Raw genomic sequence first — 17,008 nt, 5'->3', positions numbered from 1 at the left:
ATGAATTTCATCCTGTTCATCATAATCAGGAAGCTGTCTGGACCAGATAATCTTCTTCATCCTCACTGTTCTTCAAAGTCGCATCTAATGCTTGGTTTTCGTGGTGAACAATTTACTTTCCATATTTCTTCATGCACAACACAAACAAATTATATTTCTGCCTCACAGAAGTGTTGACTCACCCTGTTGGAGTCTTCGAGTTTCATCACTCCGTGACCCTTCGTGTATACTAACACGTGGTGCTGTGTGGGGAAACGCCACTTCCCATTAAATTTCAATGGAAGTAAAGTGGTGAAAAGCAGAGTGGGCAGGGGACTGTTGGGCGGCACGAACGTGGTGTGGGAGTTTATGCAAATCACTAGCGGCGACCGCTGGGCGATGACCAGTCATATCGAGTGGTTTCCATGAGAGAATTTGAAGCTATGCGACCCAACGCTGGAGACTTTCTTCAGCAAAGATGGCTGACAAAAATACTAGGATGGAAGCAAATGTAAGTAACTATAACGTCACAAAAAATCATACAAAAATGTACAGCTAGCTAGCTTTATGGGTGTTATGACATGAGTATGCAATTGTAATTCGCGTTGTTTAATGTTTTCGGGACTCCTGAGAAAACTAGTTGACAAGGCTGTTGTCTTGTGAAATAGTGGATGTAAAGAATCTAGCTAGTTAAAGCAGTTACTGCAAATTTAAGAAAAAAAGCTTGCCTTGCTGATATTTTCATGCTATGCACCAGAAGTAACGTAGCTAGCTAACTATGTTCTTGCTAATTGTGCAGTGGAGGATAACAATTCCTGTATGCCTATGGATGTGTAGCTAGCTATGTAGCCGATCTGTTTATGGACCCTAAAACGTTTGGTATACATATTAGTCTCTAACCTTGTTAAGAACCTCAGCTATCATAGCCGGTTGTATCAACTTCAAAACAGTCTGAATGGTATTAATGAAGCCCAAGGATTGAGTGGAATTTACAGTGCCTTCGGAAAGTATTCAGACCCCTTCACCTTTGCCACATTTAGCTACTTTACAGCCTCATTCTAAAATTGATTCAATTGTTTTCCCCCCTCATCAATCTACACACTATAACATTTATATAAGTATTTAGACCCTTTACTTGGTACTTTGTTGAAGCCCCTTTAGCAGCAATTACAGAAACGAGTCTTCTAGGGTATGACACTACAAGCTTGGCACACCTGTATTTGGAGAGTTTCTCCTGTTCCTCTCTGGAGATCCTCTCTGGAGATCCTCTCAAGCTCTGTCAGGTTGGATAGGGAGCGTTGCTGCACATCTGTTTTTAGGTCTCTCCAGAGATGTTCGATCAGGTTCAAGCTCTGGCTGGGCCACTCAAGGACATTCAGAGACTTGTCCAGAAGCCACTCCCGCGTTGTCTTGGCTGTGTGCTTAAGGTCATTGTTCTGTTGGAAGGTGAACCTTCGCCCTAGTCTGAGGTCCGGAGCGCTCTGGAGCAGGTTTTTATCAAGGATCTCTCTGTACTTTGCTCCGGTCATCTTTTCTTCGATCCTAACTAGTCTTCCAGTCCCTGCCGCTAAAAAACATCCCTACAGCATGATGCTGCCACCACCATGCTTCACCGTAGGGATGGTGCCAGGTTTCCTCCAGATGTGACGCTTGGCATTCAGGCCAAAGAGTTCAATCATCTTTCATCAGACCAGAGAATCTGGTTTTCATGGTCTGAGAGTCCTTGAAGTGCCCTTTGGCCCATCTCCACAGAGGAAATCTAGAGCTCTGTCAGAGTGACCATCCTGTTCTTGGTCACCTCGCTGACCAAGGCCCTTCTTCCCCGATTGTTCAGTTTGGCCGGGCGGCCAGCTCTAGGAAGAGTCTTGGTGGTTCCAAACTTCTTCCATTTAAGAATGGAGGAGGCCACTGTGTTCTTGGGGACCTTCAATGCTGCAGAAATGTTTTTGTTCCCTTCCCCAGATCTGTGCCTCGACACAATCCTGTCTGGAAACTGGACAATTCCTTGGACCTCATAGCTTGGTTTTTACACTGACATGCACTGTCAACTGTGGAACCTTATATAGACAGGTGTGTGCCTTTCCAAATCATGTCCAATCAATTGAATTTACCACAGGTGGACTCCAATCAAGTTGTACTAACAGCTCAAGGAAACATCTCCATGGAAACAATATCGAGTCTCATAGCAAAGTGTCTGAATACTTATGTAAATAAGGTATTTCAGTTTTTAAAAAATTATACCTTGGCAAAAATTTGTAAAATACTTTTTTGGTTTGTTATTGTGGGATATTGTGTGTAGATTGCTACGTTTTACATTAAAACAAATATATATTTTAGAATAAGACTGTAACGTAACAAAATGTGGAAAAAAGGTTGTGTATATACATTTAGTTATTACCAAGCATTAGATCTCCACATTGGAGCCTGTACATTGAATATGCTCATTGACTCTACCTTGGCACACATTCATGTACTCTACCTTGGCAAATAAAGGTGCAGTTCAGGAATTAATGTATTTTTCAGTCATATCCAATACCAGGAGTATCAAACTCCAGTCTTTGAGTGATGCTGTGTCTGCATTAATGTATTATAATTATACACTTCAACAGTGTTTACCACTCCTGGTCCTGGGAGATCAATGGTTACACGTTGTAACTAATAGACTAGAAACATGATTTAACTAGCTTAAGGCTGATTTGTAATTCATATATACAGAACTAGAATTTAAAAAAACAGTACACTTCCTATGTGTCATGTAAATACTCTAAAACCGGTTAATTTCCTTCATCTGCATTGATCTGATAAGCACAGGATAGGTGTAGTATTTCATCAAATGAGAGAATTTCAACCAGTAGAGAATGTGAAACGCTTTATTGAAAAATGTCATTATCCAAGTGTTCTAAATACATACATGCAATATAAATATTAGAATTGTAATTTAATGAATACAAGTTAAATCTGTACTTCAATGCACATCTGGTGTGCATGATAAAAACAGAGGGAGAAGGTGGAGAGAGGTGTGAGAGACTGTAAAAGGAAAGAGGTAAGAACAACATTCCGCTGAAAAGGCAGCGCGGGAAATTCAAAAATATTTTTTTAGAAATATTTAACTTTCACACATTTTAAGAGCATGTTTTGGTTTTGTACAGACATCACCCTTACCTAAACAGCACCCTCACTTGAGAAGTAGAAATCAAAGGGAGAAAAACTGGGAATTTAATAACTACAGTTGACATAGCTAAGTAAATGGAAGATTACTCTTATTGCTATGCGGAAGGCTCTTGAAAGAGCCTTTGGTTGTGCATAGTAAAGTCTATGGGATTGCCAGGGAACAGCACCCTCTTCGAAGAAGTAGGAGATGAAGATCTCCTGCACAAGGATTGCCTCTCTTACTGCGTTGTTCGACTCCATCCTTGAAACATCCTGCAGAGCAGCAGACCTTTCCTCTGGCACACGGCAGCGAGGTGCAGATCCTCTCCTGGTCCTCATGTGCAAGTTATGCAGGACACAGGTTGCCTTCACATGCCCAAATTCCCCCAGGAGGCAGTCTCAGATGGCCCTGGTCACCCAACCGTGTAGTGCCCTACAGTGGTTCCTCCTTTAAAAGTTGCGTCATACTGCAGCACACCTTGCATTCTGTGGCACGTCACTTAATTCTCAGCCATTTCTTCTGTTTACTTTAAGTTATTGCTAGTTTGACCACCAGGGCATCTTTGAGAAGCATTTGATCATATTCCATATTGGCATTACCAGAGAATTTAAAAACTTTTTTGTAGTAACATACTATATGGAATTGATTTGAAGAAATGTGCCTTAATTAATTTGATTAATATTATGGTGTTTCCGTTGGATGGAATGGAAAATGGCGCTGTACAACGTGATTGTCGGGAGTAGGCTACAGGATTGGAGGATTCTAAATAGTTCGCCTTTATTTGACAACTTTTTTCAATACATCTATAAATCAGTGATATTTATTCCCATAGTAATTTGTTATGGATCCATAACTAAATCAACATCTGTTATTTTTTTCATAATTTTTTAAAACAAATTGTGGTTATTTGTTTAATAGGCTACTGTGCTCTGGTATTCTGCGCTCTGGTACACTCGACGAGAGTGTTCTGAAATCCATGTAGATAGTAGGCTAGATACATGAATTTTTTAACAGCGTTATTTTCTGATAAGAACAAGTTAATTGCATCTGCCGTGGAGCCCAGTTTCATAATATGACCATATTTCCTCAGCTGATTTGTGTCGTTTTGAAGTAATCGTGAAAAAACATGCCTTATTTTAGTGCTGCCAGCTCCTATTAGTTAATTTGAGCACCGTGGCACCAACTCGCTTTCCGAACGTTCTATTCCCAACTTATTGTTCAACGTCACAATGCCTGCTTTGCTATGGTTGGCAATGAGACCTGCTCACATTGTTTTATAGTTAAAATGTAAACAACAAAAATAATATTGGAACTCTGCGGTCTTCCCATTGTTTCCTATGGGGGGGGGAATATAGGCATGTCTGTTTATTTCGCAATGTGTATATTTAGATTTGTTTCCAAGTCAGACGCCATTTTATTCATGATAATCTCCTCTTTCTAATTATGTAAGCCTGGGCAGCTAGCTTGGTTGTCATCAAATGCTAGCCCCAAAATACTTTTTGCCCTTGCCCGCTGAGCTCCCCCCATTGTTTTCCTATGGAGAGGCATGCCGGTGTATTTCGCCAAATATCTCACTGTGTATATATTTTTTTCAGAGTGGGTGTAACCGGTTTGAAATGGCCAGCTAGTTAGCAGGGTGCATGCTAATAGCGTTTAAATCGGTGAAGTCACTCGCTCTGAGACCTTGAAGTAGTTGTTCCCTTTGCTCTTCAAAAGCCGTGGGTTTTGTGGATCAATGGGTAACAATGTTTCGAGGGTGGCTGTTGTTGATGTGTGCATAGGGTCCCTGGTTCAAGCCCAGGTAGGGGCGAGGAGAGGGATGGAAGCTATACTGTTACATATGGATAGAGTAGAATATAATTATTTTATTGTGCCAAGGATGCAAGTCCTACAGTGGGGCAAAAAAGTATTTTGTCAGCCACCAATTGTGCAAGTTCTCCCACTTAAAAAGATGCGAGAGGCCTGTAATTTTCATCATAGGTACACTTCAACTATGACAGACAAAATGAGAAAAAAAATCCAGAAAATCACATTGTAGGATTTTTTATGAATTTATTTGCAAATTATGGTGGAAAATAAGTATTTGGTCAATAACAAAAGTTTTTCTCAATACTTTGTTATATACCCTTTGTTGGCAATGACAGAGGTCAAAGTCTTCACAAGGTTTTCACACACTGTTGCTGGTATTTTGGCCCATTCCTCCATGCAGATCTCCTCTAGAGCAGTGATGTTTTGGGGCTGTTGCTGGGCAACACGGACTTTCAACTCCCTCCAAAGATTTTCTATGGGGTTGAGATCTGGAGACTGGCTAGGCCACTCCAGGACCTTGAAATGCTTCTTACGAAGCCACTCCTTCGTTGCCCGGGCAGTGTGTTTGGGATCATTGTCATGCTGAAAGACCCAGCCACGTTTCATCTTCAATGCCCTTGCTGATGTAAGGAGGTTTTCACTCAAAATCTCACGATACATGGCCCCATTCATTCTTTCCTTTACACGGATCAGTCGTCCTGGTCCCTTTGCAGAAAAACAGCCCCAAGCATGATGTTTCCATCCCCATGCTTCACAGTAGGTATGGTGTTCTTTGGATGCAACTCAGCATTCTTTGACCTTCAAACACGACGAGTTGAGTTTTTACCAAAAGGTTCTATTTTGGTTTCATCTGACCATATGACATTCTCCCAATCTTCTTCTGGATCATCCAAATGCTCTCTAGCAAACTTCAGACGGGCCTGGACATGTACTGGCTTAAGCAGGGGGAAACGTCTGGCACTGCAGGATTTGAGTCCCTGGCGGCGTAGTGTGTTACTGATGGTAGGTTTTGTTACTTTGGTCCCAGCTCTCTGCAGGTCATTCACTAGGTCCCCCCGTGTGGTTCTTGTGATCATTTTGACCCCACGGGGTGAGATCTTGCGTGGAGCCCCAGATCGAGGGAGATTATCAGTGGTCTTGTATGTCTTCCATTTCCTAATAATTGCTCCCACAGTTGATTTCTTCAAACCAAGCTGCTTACCTATTGCAGATTCAGTCTTCCCAGCTTGGTGCAGGTCTACAATTTTGTTTCTGGTGTCCTTTGACAGCTCTTTGGTCTTGGCCATAGTGGAGTTTGGAGTGTGACTGTTTGAGGTTGTGGACAGGTGTCTTTTATACTGATAACAAGTTCAAACAGGTGACATTAATACAGGTAATGAGTGGAGGACAGAGGAGCCTCTTAAAGAAGTTGTTACAGGTCTGTGAGAGACAGAAATCCTGCTTGTAGGTGTTGTTTGTAGGTGACCAAATACTGATTTTCCACCACAATTTGCAAATAAATTCATAAAAAATCCTACAATGTGATTTTCTGGATTTTTTTTCTCATTTTGTCTGTCATAGTTGAAGTGTAGCTATGATGAAAATTACAGGCCTCTCTCATCTTTTTAAGTGGGAGAACTTGCACAATTGGTGGCTGACTAAATACTTTTTTGCATGATGCTGTGTATGTATTACAATTATACACTTCAACAGTGTTTACCGCTCCTGGGACATCAGTGATTACACATTGTAACTATGCAATAGTGCTACTGTATGCAGAATTCTTGACGCACAACTGAAGATGCTGCCATATCCTGCCAGCACGCCCACAAGCGAGCCACTCGGGAGAAGAATGATGACGCATGGAAGAGGGAAAGGAATGAGATGGGAATAAAAATGTGTTGCATAATTGGGGAGGGGGGCTAATAGCTGAACAATAGACTATTCAACCATTACTAAAGAATAGTCAAATAGCCGAGCTAGGTGTGAAACCCCCCCTCCTATCACAGACCAGATTTGCCCTAATGACCAAGAGGTAGCTTGCTTCTCAATGTAAGAAAGTAATGACTTTTCAAATAAGTTACCTTGCACGTTATGTTGGCTGACAATTTGTTAGCTACGCTGTCCTTACGAACCACACAGCATATCATTACAGCAGTATGTAGTAGTAGTTATACATCAAACTTGCCAGTATGTTAACTATAGGCTACCCAAAGTTTGTTGACTTGATTATTCTTGTCATTCTTAGCGTAACTAAATGCTATAGTTGTTGTGCTTTCTCAACGGACATTCGGGTGTTTTCCTAAATTGCCCCTGGCTATCTATAGGCTGGACAATAGAACGAGTCAAAATTCACCCAAGGCTGAAAAACGGCTTAAGAACGTTGGCTAAACTGGAACACGAGCTCGAGCCCATAGAAAATGAATGTAATCGAACGTTCGCAGACACTGTTTTGACTGGAGTGATGCTTAGAATTCCATAAAAAAATGTATCCCTTTTTATTTTACCAGTACAATCTGTTCGTCAGACAAAACTGGAAAAAAACGACTTGTGTAGAAAGTAAACATCCGCACCTCGATAGTGTCAACTGTGCTAGCTACACATCCATAGGCATACAGTTATTTTTATCCTCCACTACACAATAAGCAAGTAAATAGTTAGCTAGCTGTGTTACTTCAGCTGCATTGCAAGGCAAGCTTACACAATTGTACATTCAATTTGCAGTAAATGCTTTAGCTAGCTAGATTCTAGCTAGAAATTAACTTTATGACAAAAAAATATGCACCAACATTTGTCTCTACATGAACTAAAATATTCCTCTCAATTGTACATTTTGTCAGCCATCTTCACCCAGGGACAGGTGGCTCGCGTCAAAAAATCATAATTGGAACCACCCCGTGTGGTGGTCAAGAGCAATGAAGCCCTGACGCCAACCTCTAAGTCCCACGGTGCAAGCTTGCAACTTTTAAAGGAGGAACCACTGTACACGGTAACTGTAGGCAATGATTTTGAAGGAATCTCCAGTTGCAAGGTATCTGTAGGAATATGGAAGATAATTTCATTATTAGAATTTTACATTGCCAGGTCATTGTGGATTACTAAAGTATAATATCTATTATAACAAATCATGATAACGTTGGATGGATAGCTGCATGTGCGCACACGTGCATATGACATTAGCAGGATCATATCAAGGATAGCATCACAAATGAACACAAATAACACTTGATGGATGCACATGCTGCGTTAGCACCGTTACAAGATCTAAATGAAAACGACTCAGAAGGTGGGGAAAACATTAATCATATTTCTGATATCTATTATTCTGAGCCACAGCCTGAACCTACACCTCCGAGGCCTAAGCACTAAAAAGTGTGAACGATGTGCACTGAGCAGGTGCCTGTGCCACCACCAAATTAAACGGTGAGAGGCAGGAGAGTGGAAGCGACGGCATCGTTGGGATAGAACAAGCCACAGTCTGATTATCAGAAAAAAATGTCATCACTGAGAGAGCAGGCCCGACATCTCAAGCAAAAAACATCAGCAACGCACTCACCAGCTTTTGTTGTTTTCTGACATGCTACGGCACATCAGGCACTGTACTGTGGCTGACGTGCACAGGGAGCAAGGAGACACTGCCTGGTGTATATATGGAGAGCTTCTGGTCAGACATACAGTACCAGTCAAATGTTTGGATTTATTTAGATTTCAAGGCACGCTTAACCATCATGGCGACCACAGCATTCTGCAGCGATACTCCATTCCATCTGGTTTGCGCATAGTGGGACAATCATTTGTATTTCAATAGAACAATGACCCAACACATCTCCAGGCTGTGTAAGGGCTATTTGATCAAGATGGAGAGTAGTGTGGTGCTGCATCAGATGACCTGGCCTCCACAATCACCCGACCTAAACCCAATTGAGATGGTTTGGGATGAGTTGGACCACAGAGTGAAGGAAAAGCAGCCAACAAGTGCTCAGCAGATGTGGGAACTCCTTCAAGACTGTTGGAAATGCATTCCAGGTGAAGCTGGTTGAGAGAATGCCAAGAATGTGCAAAGATGTCATCAAGGCAAAGGGTGGCTACTCCAATATAAAATATATATTTGGATTTGTTTAACCATTTTTTAGTTACTACATGATTCCATATGTGTTATTTCATAATTTTGATGTCTTCACTATTATTCTACAATGTTGAAAATAGTAAAAAAAATAATGTAGGTGTGTCCAAACTTTTGACTGGTACTCTATATGGGATACCTTTCTTTGGAGAAAACATTTCATGGGATCGCTTAAGAGAGATCATGCCTTACCTCTGTTTTGATGACAAAGCGAGAATGCGACTCCAGGAAACACACATTTGCAATGGTAACGACATACAAAAATAATGGACTTTGACGCTTGATTTTGTAGATAAAAAAAATAAAAAGCTTTGTCCGGCTCCTTCCCTGACTTGGTGGTATTTTACACTGCTCATTTGTGAGAATTTTGAAATCACAAATAGAAAAGTATTTAGAGCCTTTTAACCTGTTTTTTCACACCTATTCGTAACTTAACCCGCCAAGACAATGTGCTATAGGCGCAAATGCGTCTCTCTCCTTACTGACTGAATGACAATTAGGTGAATGGGCGATAATTGTGCACCTACTTCACAATTTAAATTAAATTACTCTTAACTGAATGATGAGGGTGAAGAGGTTGAATTAATTTAGAAAGAGAATTGTGTAATGATGAGTTTGTTATGCTTATATCAGCAGCAAATCATTTGATGTGTGCCTTGGGGGTTGATACTATTCTATTTGATGTTTTACTTTGTAAAAATAAGCTCTTATGGAACTGTTTTATCTACTGTAACTCTACTACTAATTGAATGTCTTGTAAGGGAAACGATAACATTCATCATGTTGCAGTAGACCTCTGGAATAATGCGAAACATATCCTTGACTGTCAAGCTGACGCAAACTATGCCAATTACTGAATTAATGACAAATGGAATGGGTGGTAATTGTGCAAATTACTTAACAATAAAATTTAAATTAGGCCTAACTGTAAGTTGATGTTGTTTTTAATTTAGAACAACAATAGTGTAATGAGTTTGTGTTATGCATATTTATCAGCATTGGCGCTCATGTTAGTAATTTGACTGCAGACCTTGCGGGTTGATATCATCCTCTTTTATATTTTACATCGTAAAAAGAAGCTTTTACAGTGACCATATTACCGCCACACGGGCAGGCACGAGTCATGATGGCAGTCAAATCCCAGGTGACTGTTTAGTCACGGTAATTAGGTTTCTCCAAGCTATGATGCTGTTGATGGTCATTAGTAGCCTGCCAAACTTCCTAACTGCATGTTACTCAGCACTCTATTGTCCCCCTAATCATTCTGACATCAATGAAAATGTTATCGAAAATCTAATCAAACACTTCACGAGAGCGTATGAGCTCATGTTGCGCAACATTTCTATAGGCTTTGCAATTGCAGGAGAAAACAGAGTGGTGGCCTCTATTAAAAAGAGGAGGATTCCATCAGCTTTCAAAAGGCTAGGCCTGCTATATTTATCAACTTTCCTAGTATTAAGCACATTGCTTGTCTTTACAACAGGAGTATCGGGTACCTGGCTGGCATGAAAATTAACCATGGGAAAAGCATCCTCCATTTGCTATTTAAGTGCATAGATGACATGTATTTATTTCAGAGACAGATGCATGATAATGGTTCATTCTAAATCAAAACGAAGTTCACACTTATTTACTATATGTAAAGACAAGATTAAGGCCTATATGTTGTGATAAGGTTTTAATCACAACTAAAGTGTCCAAATACCTTTTTAAAATGAAGCACATTAATCTGCTTTACAACAAGTGTACAGCCTAACTGGCATTCATACACAGTGCGTGAGTTTCAAGTTTGGGAAGACCATTTTCACCATTATAAATGCACCTTTATAATAAAAGCATTTCCTGCATAATCACATTTGTGGTCGCTTTTGATAATGGTATTTTCCTGCTAATGGAACATTCACGCTTATAGCCTACTGCCTTGCTGCACTTATAATGTGAAGAAATAGCCTAATAGTTTATCACCATTTTAAGCTGAAAATTCTGATCTGTTGCGTCAGGCTCATTGCTTAAAACAGTTTTTTTGATGCTCGTGGTTGTATTAATTTGGGATCTAGAGCATCCCACAACTGTCCCAGACTGTTTGGAATATGTATTTCTCACACAGAATAGAATGGGTAAACTTTTGTACTATGAGGGATAGTAGATTGACATAGGCTAGTGCATTTGCTTTTCATTAGGTCTACTCATCTTTTAGGCTGATGAAAAGTCAATGAACCTCCCAAATTTAGATAAGAAGAATAACCTCATACAATGCAATGAAAATGATATTCACCTGAAGTGCTGGTACTGCTTGATCTGTGGCAGTAGCCTGAAGTATGGAGTCAGGTGTTGTTGTCAGCCATAGCTTTCCACCAGCACCGTACCATCCTCCGGTCCATCCAGCTGTGGGATGTTGACCTCTGTCACAGTGCTGTCCTTCACAACACCAGCAATCTCAGACAAATGGTCACAATGGTTTTTCTGAAGCACTGCTTGATGAGGCCGAAGCACCCGTCGGAGCAAACTTGATGTGTCCTGTGATCAGGAAGGGAAGGTCCAGACTGTGGTGGAGCTTGTGCATGGTCCGCCAGGTACAAATTTGTTTTGGCCACTGCAGTTATCACAATTCAGGTCCACACATGTTTCCCCAACTCCGTAGTTGGTGAAGAAATGGTGCATGTAGTTGATGACTGCGCTGCTGCCTTTGCTGGATGACATGCCTTCATCAGTCAAGTAGTTGACTTGTGGTATTCCTTCACAGCAGACACCAAACAAGCCACACTTGCGATGGGTTAAAAAGTTGATGGAACCTGGCTGCATAGGATCAGAAGGATAGTGCACCTGCAAACAACAAAATAACATTAAAATAAATATAATGTAAAACGTAATAATTTTTTTAATGCATCATTATCAGGTAAGTTTCACCTAAGTTTTACCTACAAATGTGCAGAGCAGGATCCATAATAAATACAAATACAATACTGCATACAGAAACTGAAATGGTCCACCCACCCACGCACAGTGTGGTGAAGAAGGCGCAACAGCACCTCTTCAACCTCGGGAGGCTGAAGAAATTTGGCTTGGCACCTAAAACCCTCAAACGTTTGGATGCACGAGAGCATCCTGTCGGGTTGTATCATCGCTTGGTACAGCAACTGCACAGCCCGCAACCGCAGGGCTCTCCAGAGGGTGGTGTGGTCTGCCCAACGCATCACCGGTGCATTGGGCAGACTGTTAAATAGCCATCACTAGCACAGTAAGGCTGCTGCCTATATACATAGACTTGAAATCACTGGCCACTTTAATAAATGGAACACTAGTCACTTTAATAATGTTTACATATCTTGCATTACTCTTCTCATATGTATATGCGGTATTCTATACTATTCTACTGTAATGTAGTCTATGCCACTCTGACATTTCTCATCCATATATTTATATACTCTTAATTGCAATCCTTTACATAGACTTGTGTGTATTGTGTATATGTTGTGAAATTGTTAGATATTACTTGTTAGATATTAGTGCACTGTCGGAGCTAGAAACACAAGCATTTCGCTACACCCGCAATAACATATGCTGAACATATATGCATGTGACCAATACAATTTGATTTGATTTGAAACATCTTGGAAACTGAAAGTGATAACACACCTAAAATGATAACACATAGCCCGACTACACGTACCTCTGGAAAATACAGAAATAATGTCAGATAAATAAATGTAGTGCCAATCATGTTGGAGGTCAATTAAATACTCAAAACGTGTTGTTTATGCTTTACATACCAAGTGTAGTAATTTATTCCTTATAGAGATGCCACACTGCTGCTTTTGTCACATGGGATGGCATCAGCTTTCCATCAAAGTGTTTGTGTCCTGGGTGGTGTCTTGATAACACTATTGCATTATCCTCTGCGTAGTTGTTGAAGTTCACAATTCGCTGCAAGTCCTCATGCTTCAGGTGCAACCTGTGCTTGCTTGGGCCAGCTCTCTTTTTGATGGGAGGCATTAGACCATTCTTCTTGTAAGACTGGTGGAGGAGAGTCAGGCATTTTACTGATGCTGAAAGACTAATTCCAGATATAAATACTTTTGCGTTATTATACAATAAATAACCGTAATCACCGTCAGACACACCTGGCTATATTGATGGGTCATGTAATTATCTGGCGAAGTGGAGTCTTTTGTTTAGACATGCTAGCTAAACAATGAACCATAATCCTAATCCATAGAGCACTAGCAATACAAACTGAAAGTCATAGTTAGCTTGCTAATAGTAGGCTATAACTAGCAATGCAAAATGGCATTCTGAAATAACATTACTACACACAGATCATAAACGTAATGTTAGCTAGCGAGCCAGACATCTAACGTCAGCTAGCTAGCTAACAGTCAGCTTTTGGGGTATTTTGTTAAGCTAGCTAGCTCCCTGTTTAAACAATTAACCATAATACTAATCCATAGAGTACTAGCAATACAAACTGATTGTCATAGCTAGCTAAAGTTAACCAAATAGGTTCAATGTTAGCTAGTTAGCTAGCTAAACTTTGGCTATAACTAGCAATCCGGAAGTGACATTCTGAGAGCTCATTACTACACACAAATCATAAACGTAATGTTAGCTTGCTAACATCATGCTTTAACTTGCAATGAAAACAACTTTCTGTCAATTTGAAACGTATATCTGAAACTGTAGCTAAACTCTTACCCGTATACAGTTACATTTGGAAGTTTACATACACTTAGGTTGGAGTCATTAAAACACATTTTTCAACCACTCCACAAATGACTTGTAAACAAACGAATAGTTTTGGCAAGTTGGTTAGGACATCTACTTTGTGCATGACACAAGTCATTTTTCCACCAATTGTTTACAGACAGATTATTTCACTTATAATTCACTGTATCACACTTCCAGTGGGTCAGACGTTTACGTAGACTAAGTTGACTATGCCTTTAACTTCTTACGGCTGAGATCCTGCTAACGGGATCGATATGACAACTGCCAGTGAAAGTGCAGGGCACCAAATTCAAACAGAAATCTTAAAATTCCTCAAACATACAAGTATTTTACACCAATTTAAAGATAAACTTGTTGTTAATCCCACCACAGTGTCCGATTTGAAAAAGGCTTTACGACGAAAGCACACCAAACTATTGTTAGGTCAGCACCTAGTCACAGAAAAACACAGCCATTTTTCCAGCCAAAGAGAGGAGTCACAAAAAGCAGAAATTTAGATAAAATTAATCACCAACCTTTGATGATCTTCATCAGATGACACTCATAGGACTTCATGTTACACAATACATGTATGTTTTGTTCGATAAAGTTCATATTTATATCCCAAAATCTCAGTTTACATTGAGGCGTTATGTTCAGTAATGTTTTGCTTCCAAAACATCCAGTGATTTTGCAGAGAGCCACATTAATTTACAGAAATACTCATAATAGACATTGATAGAAGATACAAGTGTAATGCATGGAATTATAGATCCACTTCCCCTTAATGCAACCGCTGTGTCAGATAAAAAAAAAAAAGCTTTACGGAAAAAGCAAACCATGCAATAATCTGAGTACAGCCCTCAGACACAACAGCAAGCCATACAGATACCCGCCATGTTGTGAAGTCAACAGAAGTCAGAAATAGCATTATAAATATTCACTTACCTTTGATGATCTTCATCAGAATGCACTCCCAGGAAACCCAGTTCCACAATAAATGTTTGTTGTTTGATAAAGTCCATCTATGTCCAAATACCTCCTTTTTGTTCGCGCGTTTCGTTCACAAATCTAAATTCATGAGGCGTGAGCACTAGATCCAGACAAAGTTTTAAAAAAATCCGTTACAGTTCGTAGAAACATGTCAAACGAAGTATAGAATCAATCTTTAGGATGTTTTTAACATAAATGTTCAATAATGTTTCAACCGGAGAATTCCTTTGTCTTTAGACATGCAATGGAACGCAGCTAAATCTCTCTCTGCCAGACCTCTGGTTGAAACAGCTCTCATTCTCTCCCCCTTCACAGTAGAAGCCTCAAACAAGGTTCTAAAGACTGTTGATATCTAGTGGAAGTGCAATCGGACCAAATTTACACTGTATCTTGGATAGGCAGAGTTGAAAAACTACACACCTCAGATTTCCCACTTCCTGGTTGGATTTTTCTCTCAGGTTTTTGTCTGCCATATGAGTTCTGTTATACTCACAGACATCATTCAAACAGTTTTAGAAACTACAGAGTGTTTTCTATCCAATACTACTACTAATATGCATATATTATCATCTGTGACAGAGTAGCAGGCAGTTTACTCTGGGCAGCTTATTCATCCAAGCTACTCAATACTGCCCCCCTGTCACCAAGAACTTAACTAAGTTACCCGCATTTGGCAGGCATACATTTTTTTCCCTGTGTTTACTTTTTGAGCTTAATCTAGGTGGTCAGGCTTTTGTTAAAAATGAAAGGAAGTAAATTATTCTGATGAAAATCATCTATTTTCTTTTATGAACACAATGTAGGGAGAATTGTTATATTTCCTTGTTTCTTTGTTGTTGTGTGATGCACATGAACAAATGGAACACTATAGTCAATGCAAAGTAACGGTTGTCTTCGGGACCAAATTCCACCTGCCTGACTGCACATTTTGATGGTTGTATTTGTGTGACTGCATTTTTGATTGACTGTAAAGAAATATTTAATATTTAAATGTTTTTATTTATTTATACAAGCTAACTTTGTTTTGTCAACTCGACTCAAGTGGTATGTATGTTTGATCATCTTTTTGTCGGCAGTCGTGTTCTTTTGTGTAATGTATTTGCAATTTTTATGGGACCATTTATTTTTGATGGCAACTACATTTTGAAAATACATTTACTGTTTTGCAAAAGGCCACAGTGTCGTGTCGTGTGTACAGGGTTTTGAAAACTGAGGACATTGTTCACAAAATGCTTGTCTGTGATTGCGAAAAACTGTAACATTCACTGGCTTCTTCTCGTCACAGGAGACTAAAGTTAAACTACGAGAGACCACGGCCAAACTCACCCAGGCCAAGGAGGAGACGGAGCAGATCCGCAAGAACTGCCAGGACATGATCCGCACATATCAGGTGTGCGTCTGTGTGTTTTCAAAGATGGAAAACCTGTGTTGATGAGCTTTATTTGAAATCCAAGAAAGTATCATGTGACTTATATTCTGAAATCAGTCTAGTTTCTGTCCACTAGGGGCCAGTAGAAGGCTGTGTCCTTTCATATGCTATCTGGTGCCGTATTATGTATCAAGCGACATGCTGTAGGATTGCAGATTTCTGCCTTTTAGAGCACAATGAAAAAGATGAAATGGCTGTGGGGGGGGATCCTAGATCAGCAAATCCTACTCTGAGACACTTAATACATATGGCCTCAGATCTTTGCTTTGGAATTTATTATGTTTATTCAATGTTTTACATTAGTGCCGGCTGTGGGCAAATCGGCCAGTTACAGACGGCTACATTTTCCACCTCATATTAACTAGGCTACTTTTAATTTAAAAGTTTCAATTTGTCAGTCCGTTTTGTTCTGAACGGAATGATACTTTATTTTGTTCTATTCCACTGCTCCGACCAGCAAAGTTCTGAACTGGTTCGAACCCCCAAAAAGTACCGGTTTACATCATTCCTTTTCTGTTCCTTTTTAAACCTCTGTATTATTATGATTTAAGCAAACATTAAATTAAGTGCAGATAAAGTAGCTTGCTGTGGAGCGGGTAAGCAATTTAATCTGTATAGGAAATTCATTAAGAGCTAATTTTATTTTGCCCTAACAGCATGGTTTAGGCATAATGAAAGACAAACACACTGCTGCCTGTCAGTGTAGGGTGCGAGATGCAACTGAAATTTTGAGGGTGAGGAGACAGCGAGAGAGGATGGAGGAAGCTTGCTTTGAAGCTGAATTAGGCCCACAGAATTATACCTACAGATGAACGGCTTCTATGGAGGAAAGTTTAATGTC

General features: G+C 40.0%; 1 protein-coding gene across 2 annotated transcripts in view; it reads left to right on the top strand.

Annotated features, from left to right (window-relative positions):
• Nucleotides 1–17,008, top strand: part of ccdc186 (coiled-coil domain-containing protein 186) — a 132,082-nt gene that overhangs the window by 55,494 nt on the left and 59,580 nt on the right. For both annotated transcript variants that reach the window (XM_031804743.1, XM_031804744.1), the window contains exon 7: nucleotides 16,024–16,128. In XM_031804743.1, coding sequence (XP_031660603.1) covers nucleotides 16,024–16,128 — 105 coding nt within the window. The remainder of the gene's footprint in view (nucleotides 1–16,023; nucleotides 16,129–17,008) is intronic.

This window comes from Oncorhynchus kisutch, linkage group LG25, assembly GCF_002021735.2.
Source record: "Oncorhynchus kisutch isolate 150728-3 linkage group LG25, Okis_V2, whole genome shotgun sequence".
Taxonomy (NCBI): Eukaryota; Metazoa; Chordata; class Actinopteri; order Salmoniformes; family Salmonidae; genus Oncorhynchus; species Oncorhynchus kisutch.
This window is presented reverse-complemented; position numbering and strand designations above follow the sequence as displayed.